Below are 11217 nucleotides of genomic sequence, written 5' to 3' on the forward strand. Positions count from 1 at the left end.
AAATATTGTTATGGAGACTTGACACGCGCACTCAACGCTCGCAAGAGCTCCACACACACACACACACACACTGTGCATGCTACAGTCACTTGTTCTGTGGCGCTGATAATCCATCGTCTGTGTACCAGTGTTGTGTGTGGGAGCGGATGGAAGGGGTTCCGGGCGGCCGGGGTGAAGAGTCAGGTGCCTATGAAATAGCAGTGCGGTGGCTCTGTGTCGCTACCCTGCCTGCCGCTGTGAAGATCGATGCGCGCATGGCACTGGGGGTCCCGCTGCGCACTCCTGCTCAGTAGTGGTGCAGCGGGCGCGGGAAGCACCCTCCTCTGCCCTGCTTGCAGATTTTCCCTGGGTGTTATGCCGTGTGTTTCAAGTACAAAGTGACCAGCCGCGAGCAGTGGGGCGTTGGTAGTGATCGTGGGTAAGGTGAAACATGTACAAATAGGCGGGTACTGCAGGGCGGCATCCCCCAGTGCCCGTGTGAGTGTGTGTGTGGCTGTTCTGAGTGTTGCGGCTCGCACCGGCGCCTGCCCCCACCAGCAACATTCCCCCACACAGTATGGCCTCGGTGGCCGCTTGGTTGCCCTTCGCTCGAGCAGCTGCCATCGGATGGGTTCCCATCGCCAACAACCCATTGCCGGCGCCGCCCATCCCCAAGGATAAGCGGCGCCCCGATGATGAGAAGTTGCTGATCAATGTGTCGGGCCGGCGGTTCGAGACGTGGCGGAACACACTGGAGAAGTACCCCGACACGCTCCTCGGCTCCAACGAGAGGGAATTCTTCTACGACGAGGAAACCAAAGAATATTTCTTCGACCGAGACCCTGATATATTTCGGCACATTCTCAACTATTACCGCACGGGGAAGCTCCACTACCCGAAGCACGAGTGCCTCACTAGCTACGACGAGGAGCTCGCCTTCTTTGGCATCATTCCCGACGTGATTGGCGACTGTTGTTACGAAGATTATCGTGACCGCAAACGCGAAAATGCCGAGAGGCTTTTGGACGACAAACTCTCTGAAAGTGGAGAGCAAGACAAATATGTTTATCGTACAATACGTGAGCGAATGTGGCGGGCATTTGAAAATCCCCACACGTCGACGGCAGCGTTAGTGTTTTATTACGTGACTGGATTTTTCATTGCGGTGTCTGTGATGGCCAATGTGGTGGAGACAGTGCCGTGTGGACGCCTACCTGGGAAGAAGGAGTCTCAGCCTTGCGGTGAACGCTACAAAATCATATTTTTCTGCGGTGACACGGCGTGCGTGATGATCTTCACTGCAGAGTACCTTCTGCGTATGTTTGCCGCGCCCGACCGCTGTAAATTTGTGCGATCTGTTATGTCCATCATCGACGTGGTGGCCATTCTGCCCTACTATATCGGGCTGGGCATCACCGATAACGACGATGTCTCGGGAGCCTTCGTCACCCTTAGAGTGTTTCGTGTGTTCAGGATCTTTAAGTTCTCGCGTCACTCCCAGGGCCTGCGGATCCTAGGCTACACGCTCAAGTCGTGTGCCTCGGAGCTTGGGTTCCTGGTCTTCTCACTGGCCATGGCCATCATCATTTTCGCCACTGTCATGTTCTACGCGGAAAAGAACGTCGATGACACCACCTTCACCTCCATCCCGTCAGCCTTCTGGTATACAATTGTCACCATGACGACGTTGGGGTAAGTCTCAGACGCTCTCTCGGCGTTCTGTGTTCTTCGGGAGGGTAGGCGGTGTAGCTCACGTGTTCTGTGGTGTGACAGTCGTGTTTGGCTGATCAGGACTACGGGACGAACATCAATATCATGCATTATGCATAAAGAGCACTCCCTCTCTATCACACACACATATTATACATATCTATATTTACACACACACACGCACATGCACACACACACACACACACACACACACACACACACACACACACACACACACACACCTTCAGACACTTGTGTAAGGCATTATTCAGACCCTTGTATACCTCACATGTCAGAGCAATACTGTAATTTGCGTCTGCGTGGAGTCTACATTTAGTCAAACACAAAACGAAGTTAGAAAAGGTTCAGATGTATGCTACTGGAAATATTACTGGAACTGAACCTCAACGACACTGGAAGACAGAAGAGTTTGGGAAGACATGATCACTACGTACAGAATTCTCAGAAGAATTGATTGGGTAGATAAGGATAAACTGTTTAACACGGGTGGGACGCGAACAAGGGAACACAAGGGGAAACTGAGTACCCAGATGAGTCACAGGGACGTTAAAAAAAACTTTTTCAGTGTCAGAGTAGTTAACAAGTGGAATGCATTAGGCAGTGATGTGGTGGAGGCTGACTCCATACACAGTTTCAAATGTAGATAAGATAGAGCCCAGTAGGTTCAGGAACCTGTACATCAGTTGATTGACAGTTGAGAGGCGGGACCAAAGAGCCAGAGCTCGATCCCCGAAAGCACAATAGGCGAGTACAAATAGGTGAGTACACACACACACTCACAGGGGCCTCGCGACTGAGTGAGCAGTGCTCGGGGGTTGTAGTCCTAAGGGCTCGGGTTTGATTCCTGGCCAAGGCAGAAACAAATGGGCAGAATTTCTTTCACCCTGATGCATCAGTTCAACTAGGAGTAAATAGGTACCTGAGAGTTAGACAGCTGCTACGGGCTGCTTCCTGGGGATGTGTGTGTGTGTGTGTGTGTGTGTGTGTGTGTACTCACCTAGTTGTACTCGCCTAGTTGTGCTTGCGGGGGTTGAGCTCTGGCTCTTTGGTCCCGCCTCTCAACTGTCAATCAACAGGTGTACAGGTTCCTGAGCCTATTGGGCTCTATCATATCTACACTTGAAACTTTGTATGGAGTCAGCCTCCACCACATCACTTCCTAATGCATTCCATTTGTCAACCACTCTGACACTAAAAAAGTTCTTTCTAATATCTCTGTGGCTCATTTGGGCACTCAGTTTCCACCTGTGTCCCTTAGTGCGTGTGCCCCCGTGTGTTAAACAGCCTGTCTTTATCAACCCTGTCGATTCCTTTGAGGATTTTGAATGTGGTGATCATGTCCCCCCTAACTCTTCTGTCTTCCAACGAAGTGAGGTTTAATTCCCGTAGTCTCTCCTCGTAGCTCATACCTCTCAGCTCGGATACTAGTCTGGTGGCAAACCTTTGAACCTTTTCCATTTTAGTCTTATGCTTGACTAGCTATGGACTCCATGCTGGTGCCGCATACTCCAGGATTGGTCTGACATATGTGGTATATAATGTTCTGAAAGATTCCTTACACAAGTTTCTAAAGGCCGTTCTTATGTTAGCCAACCTGGCATATGCTGCTGCTGTTATCCTCTTGATATGAGCTTCAGGGGACAGGTATGGCGTGATATGAACCCCCAGGTCTTTCTCTCTCTCTGTCTCTTGAAGTATTTCATCTCCCAAGTGATACCTTGTATCTGGTCTCCTGCTTCCTACCCCTATCTTCATTACATTACATTTGCTTGGATTAAACTCTAACAGCCATTTGTTCGACCATTCCTGCAGCTTGTCCAGGTCTTCTTAAAGCCTCAAGCTGTCCTCCTCTGTCTTAATCCTTCTCATAATTTTGGCGTCGTCAGCAAACATTGAGAGGAATGAGTCTATACCCTCTGGGAGATCATTTACGTATATCAGAAACAGGATAGGTCCAAGTACAGAGCCCTGTGGGACTCCACTGGTGACTTCACGCCAGTCTGAGGTCTCACCCCTCACTGTAACTCTCTGCTTCCTATTGTTTAGGTACTCCCTTATCCACTGGAGCGCCCTACCAGTTACTCCTGCCTGTTTCTCCAGCTTATGCATCAACCTTTTATGGGGTACTGTGTCAAAGGCTTTCCGACAGTCCAAAAAAATGCAGTCCGCCCACCTTTCTCTTTCTTGTTTAATCTTTGTCACCTGATCGTAGAATTCTATCAATCCTGTAAGGCAAGATTTACCCTCCCTGAACCCATGTTGATGGGTTGTCACGAAGTCTCTTCTCTCCAGATGTGTTACTAGTTTTTTTCTCACAATCTTCTCCATCACCTTGCATGGTATACAAGTTAAGGACACTGGCCTGTAGTTCAGTGCCTCTTGTCTGTCACCCTTTTTGTATATTGGTACTACATTAGTAGTCTTCCATATTTCTGGTAGGTCCCCCGTTTCCAGTGACCTACTATACACTATGGAGAGTGGTAGGCAAAGTGCTCCTGCACACTCTTTCAATACCCATGGCGAGATTCCATCCGGCCCAACAGCTTTTCTCACATCCAGCTCCAATAGGTGCTTCTTGACCTCATCTCTTGTAATTTCGAACCTATCCAAGGTCACCTGGTTTGCTGCCACCTCTTCTAGCGCCGCGACATCTCCCTGTTCTATTGTAAAGACCTCCTGGAACCTTTTGTTGAGTTCTTCACACACCTCTTTGTCATTCTCTGTGTACCTGTCCTCACCCACCCTAAGTTTCATCACATTTCATGTGTGTGTGTGTGTGTGTGTGTGTGTGTGTGTGTGTGTGTGTGTGTGTGTATGTGTATGTGTGTGTATGTGTGTGTGTGTGTGTGTGTGTGTGTGTTAGAGAGAAATATATGTATGTTAGATATAATAGAGAAAAAATAGATTGGTTAGAAAGACGAGGACGAAAGCAAATATATAGTTCGATTCTGCAGGCCCAAATAGTAAACACACACACACACACACACACACACACACACACACACACACACACACACACACACACACACACACACACACACACATAAAGAAACAATGCTCCCTGGCAATTAAGTGTACTTCACAAATGTTGTGACATGCTTAAGGTATAACGTCCTTAATGATCCACAAGACATGTGTCGTGGAGGAGGGGTAGGGGGGGGGAACCCCTCGGTGGTTGGGGGAGTGGGGGGGGGGGTAGAGGATGACACACGTGGTGGGGGGAGGGAGGGAAGGGTAGACTCCTGGTGGTGGTGGCAGATGGGAGGGAAGAAGCAAGCAAGGAGGGAGGTTTAGCAAGAGGGGGACGGGGGGGGGGTGAGGGGGGGAAGGGCAGACGGGTAGGGGGGGGGGAGAAGACGGGAAAAAGGTTAAGGTTGGGGGGTGGGGAATGGTGAGCACCTCTACGTCACATTTGACGGGGGGTAAAGTCTCCTCATGTGTGGCCTGCAGTATGGGAGGACACTCACTATCTCATTTATGTGTTATGGGGGAGGACACACACATACATGTGTTTGTGTGTGTGTGTGTGTGTGTGTGTGTGTGTGTGTGTGTGTGTGTGTGTGTGTGTGTGTGTGTGTGTGTGTGTGTGTAAATCTACCTCCTGAGGCACATATAAATAGGATAACGACAGCAGCGTACTCTACACTGGCAAATGTTAGAACATCATTCAGAAACCTAAGTAAGGTGGCCTTTAGGGCGCTTTACACTGCCTACGTGAGGCCAGTCTTAGAGTATGCAGCCCCATCATGGAGTCCCCACCTGAAGAAACACATAAGGAAACTGGAAAAGGTTCAGACGTTTGCGACGAGGCTTGTCCCAGAGTTACGAGGGATGATGTATGAAGAGCGCCTGAAGGAACTGAACCTTACGCCACTAGAAAAAACAAGGAGGAGGGGGTGGGGATATGATAGGAACGTATAAAATACTCAGGGGAATTGACAGTGGAAATAGACGAAATGTTCACACGGAATAGTAACAGAACGAAGGGACATGGGTGGAAGCTGGAAACTCAAATGACTCTCAGAGATGTTAGGAAGTTTTCTTTTAGCGTGAGAGTAGTGGAAAAATGGAATGCACTTAAGGAGCAGGTTGTGGAAGCAAACTCTATCAATAATTTTACAAATAGATATGATAGGGAAATAGGACCGGAGTCATTGCTGCAAACAACCGATGGCTCGAAAGGCGGGATCCAAGAGTCAATGCTCGATCCTGCAAGAACTAATAGGTGAGTACAAATAGATGAGTACACACACACACACACACACACACACACACAATTTTTATTTAATTTTTTCAGTCCAAAAGTACAAAGGTATGCCACTAGACTAGTCCCAGAACTAAGAGGCATGAGTTACGAGGAAAGGCAGCGGGAAATGCACTTTACGACCCTGGAGGACAGAACAGTAAGGGGAGACATGATCACAACCTACAAAATCCACCAAACCCGACTATCAATAAACCAAAACGAGACCGTATATATCATATGCATCTTACTCACGACAGAGAGTATGAATACTAAGCAATAACTCAGCCACCCCCTAAAAAAAAAACTGTAACCTGAAATATAATTTAATATCGTTATTGTACATCAATGTAAATTGCGGGTTGATGCATAGTGTAAACTTGTGTTAAGTTTACACTGATTTACGAAGTGTTGACAGATCCAGGGATCAAGTGGATGAAACATTTCTCGAGTAATAGCTTTGAACAGGTGATGTTGACTTGAGTACGAAAAAGGAACTTTTAATCGAGCTAATGAGTCAATATTTGATAAATACGTTTTGAATCAGGTGGCCATTTGTTGTGATGATATTTTGTTAAAGACACACACACACACACACACACACACACACACACACACACACACACACACACACACACACACACACACACACAGCCACATCAGGAGAAAAACAATAGCAAAGGAACAGGTAATGACATTAAGGATAGGGGCAGAAGGATTCACTACAAACGACAAGTATGTGAGGAACTGAATAAGAAATTTCAGGAGGTCTTCACCTTAGAGCAAGGAAAATTCCAGAGATAAGAGAGGGAAGAGTTAACTAGGAACCACTAGAAGAGTTCGAGATTACCAGCGGGGAAGTAAGGAAGTTGTTACTAGAGTTGGACGTGACAAAGGCTATAGGCCCCGATGGAATCTCCCCTTGGATACTAGAGGAAGGAGCAGAAGCACTGTGCCTGCCACTCCCCATAGTGCATAACAAATCACTGGCAACAGGGGAACTGCCAGAAATTTGTAAAGCAGCTAACGTAGTCCCGATATACAAGAAAGGGGATAGACAGGAGGCACTGAACTACAGGCCAGTGTCCCTAACCTGCATACCATGCAAGCTGATGGAGAAGATTGTGCGAAGAAAGCTAGTGGAACATCTGGAGTGAAAGAACTTTGTAACACAGCATCAGCATGGGTTCAGGGATGGCAAGTCCTGCCTCACAGGGTTAATTGAATTCTACGATCAGGCAACAAAAAATCAGGCAAGAAAGAGAGGGGTGGGCAGACTGCATATTTTTAGATTGCCAGAAAGCCTTTGATACAGTACCACTCAAGAGGCTAGTGAAAAAACCGTCCAGCCCAAGTGGAGAGAGAAGGGGGCTAACCTACAGACCAGTATTACTGACAAACATTCCCAATAAAGTGCTGGAGAGAATGATCAGGATAAGACTAGATGCACACTTAGAGGCAATTAGGTATGTAAACAAACTTCAGCATCTTCTTGAGAGGTTATCTTGAGATGGTTTCGGGGCTTTTTAGTGTCCCCGCGGCCCGGTCCTCGACCAGGCCTCCACCCGTAGGAAGCAGCCCGTGACAGCTGACTAACACCCAGGTACCTATTTTACTGCTAGGTAACAGGGGCATAGGGTGAAAGAAACTCTGCCCATTGTTTCTCGCCGGCACCTGGGATCGAACCCAGGACCACAGGATCACAAGTCCAGCGTGCTGTCCGCTCGGCCGACCGGCTTCCCTTAAGCATGGCTTAAGGGAAGGGAAATCGTGCCTGACAAACCCACTAGAGTTCTATGACAAAGTAACGAAAATAATTCAGGACAGAGAAGGTCGGGCAGACTGCGTATTTCAGGACTGCCAAAGAACTTCGATACAGAACCTCACAAAATTACTACACAACTCGAGAGGCAGGTAAACTCTAGGTAAGCGGAAAGGCACTAAAAATGGAAAAAAAAAATTACACAACAGACAGGAGTGAGAATGAGTGAGAGGCGAGGAGTGGGACTGGTGTAGGGTAGCAAGCGGAGTACCGCAAGTATCGGTGCTGGAACCCATACTATTTCTCATTAATGAATATGTCCTATCTACAGGAATGACGTTTCTTATGTCGATATTTACAGACGATGCAAATTAAGACGAAGAGTTGTGACACAGGAGGACTGTAAGATTATCTAATAATGTCGTTAAGAAGCTGCAGAATTGGTTCAAGAAATGGCTATTGGAGTTCGACAAAAGCGCGTGTAAGGTGATAAGAAACCAAAAAGACGAAAGACAATGGAGGGAAACTATCTCCCGAGGCTCATATAAATAGGATAACGTCAGCAGCATTCTCTACGCTGGCAGAAGTCCGAACATCATTCAGGAACCTAAATAAGGAGGCATTTAGATAGCTGTACACAACCTACGTAAGACCGTTATCTGAGAATGCAGCCTCATCGTCGAGCCCCCATAAAAAAACCCAGCCCATAGTCCTCTTTAGAATCTCGCACTGTTCACTTTATAGAGTCCGGAAAAAATAAAGCTAAAATCAAATTTCAATATTCCTAGGCCTAATATAGTACATATATGCACTATATTAATCCTCAGATAGCGTGTATTAGGCCTAGGGTGGTCAGATTAAGTTAGGTTTTATTAACAACTTAAATACAAAACCTTTTCCGGTTTGTCCAAATTTGATAAAACCAAATTCTACTGTGTAATTGTCCATAACGTCACTATATGCACGATGGTCCATATCATTACTATAATATTATTTAAAGTAATAAATAGTATTATAAATAAATTCTACCTATAAATTCTACTATAACTGTTGGAGCAGCCGCCTCCAACAGCCTGGTTGACCAGTCCAGCAACCAGGAGGCCTGGTCGACGACCGGGCCGCGGGGACGCTAAGCCCCGGAAGCACCTCAAGGTAACCTCAAGGTAAGGTACCCTAAACGCTATGCGCTTTGCAAGAATGAAAAAAATACCAATTTTATGTAGTCTCACAAACCCATTGTAACTTGTAACGACATTATAATTATTATTATTGAACAAATCCACAGGAACCGACATGAGGGGTTCGAACCCAGGCGCTGGGTGTTTCCAAGCACCCTCTAGCCCTGGGAACACCCAGTACACAGGTTCGAATCCTTAGCACGGCTCCTGCGGATTTATTCATTGATAAATCACGTTAATGTGATTTCTCTGTGTATTATTATTATTATTGTTATTATTATTGTTATAAACAAGATGATGGGCTGAAAAAACAAGACATAAGTAATCTGGAAAAGGTTCAGAAGATAGCAACGAAGCTCAGAACTGCGTGGGATGGGGTAAGAAGAGAGACTGAAAGAACTAAACTTGACCTCGTTAGAAAACGAGAGAGAGAGAGAGAGAGAGAGAGAGAGAGAGAGAGAGAGAGATAGAGAGAGAGAAAGAGAGAGAGAGAGAGAGAGAGAGAGAGAGAGAGAGAGAGAGAGAGAGAGAGAGAGAGAGAGAGAGAGAGAGAGAGAGAGAGAGAGAGAGAGACAGACAGACAGACAGACAGACAGACAGACAGACAGAGAGAGAGAGAGAGAGAGAGAGGAGAGAGAGGAGAGAGAGAGAGAGAGAGAGAGAGAGACAGACAGACAGACAGACAGACAGACAGACAGAGACAGAGAAAGAGAGAGAGAGAGACAGACAGACAGAGAGAGAGTCTCCGTTGTCTCCTATTTCCTGTTGACTTGGTTTCATGTTACCTCTTTTCCCATCTTACTTTTGTTTGCTGTTGCCTCTTGTTTCTTGACAAGGTAGCGGGCTGACAGCTGTTGTTTGACCATTTTCTGACAGCAGTTTCTAGACAGCTGAGTGGACAGCGCTTCGGATTCGTAGTCCTGAGGTTCCGGGTTCGATCCCCGGTGGAGGCGGAAACAAATGTGCAGAGTTTCTTTCACTGTGATGCACCTGTTCACCTAGCAGTTAATAGGTACATGGGAGTTAGGCAGCTGCTACGAGCTGCTTCCTGAGGGATGTGTAACAATAAGGAGGCCTGGTCGAGGACCGGGCCGCAGGGACGCTAACCCCCGAAATCATCTCAAGATAACTTCAAGAAGATGAATACCGTTTTCTGGTGTTTTTATTCCTTTGAATCTGTTTTCAATTGGCTCTGTTTCCTGTTGTCTCTGTTTTCTATAGTACGTGTTTCAAGTTCCATCTGTTCCTTGTTGCCTTTGATTCCAATTTCCTCTATTTCCCGTTTGTCTCTGTTTTCTGCTGCATCTGTTTCCTGTTGCCCCTTTCTTTTTACCTCTGTTTCATGTGGCCTCTGTTTCCTATTGCCTCTGCTCACTCTTTTTTCTGGTATCTGTTTTCTCTTCGTCTGTTAAGCAATTAACATATGAGAGTCATACCCTTCGTCCAGGTAAGTTAAGGTAAACCCAGGTAAACCATGGGAAACAGAGGGGGAAGCCGAGGTAAACCACTGTAACCCGAGTAGACCGAGATAAACCCTTTCCGTTGGTTTTCTACGCACGGACAGGGGCTCGAATGTATACTGGTGTCAATATACTGGTGTCAAAGGTCCCTCACCAGTGGCAGATTGTTAAAGTATCTCTCAGACCGGAACAGTCCAGTCACAGCTCTCAGACTGGAACAGTCCAAGCACAGCCCCTCAGACCGGAACAGTCCAATCAGCTCCCGGGCCGAAAAAGTCCAATCAGCACTCAAATCGGAACAGTACATCAGGAGTTTCTAATTCACAGGTGTACGTTGATCCCAGGTGTACCTCATCTCAGCCACCTAGAGCGAGGCGTGTAGCGAGAGAGAGAAGCTGAGAACCGATTTCCTGTCGTAAACTCACACAGTCCTTCAATATCATGAACTATATCGAACGAGACAGAGTCGTGAATTCTCGTTCGTGGGCTACGTACGACCTGGTCGTACTTCCGGAAGGATGCGTATATATATACACTTATGTATGAACATTTTATAACATCTTGGATGAGATGTTTCATCCAATTGTCAACAACTGGCTTGTAGTTGGGTATACGTCCGTCCATTGGCGGGATCGTGTGTGTGTGTGTGTGTGTGTGTGTGTGTGTGTGTGTGTGTGTGTGTGTGTGTGTGTGTGTGAGAGAGAGAGAGAGAGAGAGAGAGGAGAGAGAGATGAGAGAGAGAGAGAGAGAGAGAGAGAGAGAGAGGAGAGAGAGAGAGAGAGAGAGAGAGAGAGAGAGACGTACCCACGATCCTTCAGGGAGTCCACATGGAGTCCTCGTGGGAGGCCAGCGGACTCCACCACA

The 11217-nt window shown here is 47.0% G+C and overlaps 2 protein-coding genes across 2 annotated transcripts in view; one reads left to right on the plus strand and one right to left on the minus strand.

The window, feature by feature from the left end:
- The first annotated feature begins 312 nt into the window (after positions 1-312).
- On the plus strand, positions 313-1675 carry LOC138353478 (potassium voltage-gated channel protein Shal). Its single transcript, XM_069306450.1, has one exon. The coding sequence runs from the start codon at positions 557-559 to the stop codon at positions 1673-1675; it is 1119 nt and encodes a 372-aa protein (XP_069162551.1). The 5' UTR covers positions 313-556.
- An 8380-nt stretch (positions 1676-10055) lies between these two features.
- The window catches only part of LOC138353593 (myb-like protein X), a 29190-nt gene continuing 28028 nt past the window's right edge, over positions 10056-11217 (minus strand). Inside the window, exon 6 of the mRNA XM_069306787.1 lies at positions 10056-10298. Coding sequence (XP_069162888.1) covers positions 10056-10298 — 243 coding nt within the window. The remainder of the gene's footprint in view (positions 10299-11217) is intronic.

This window comes from Procambarus clarkii, chromosome 58 (genome assembly GCF_040958095.1).
Source record: "Procambarus clarkii isolate CNS0578487 chromosome 58, FALCON_Pclarkii_2.0, whole genome shotgun sequence".
Classification (NCBI taxonomy): domain Eukaryota; kingdom Metazoa; phylum Arthropoda; class Malacostraca; order Decapoda; family Cambaridae; genus Procambarus; species Procambarus clarkii.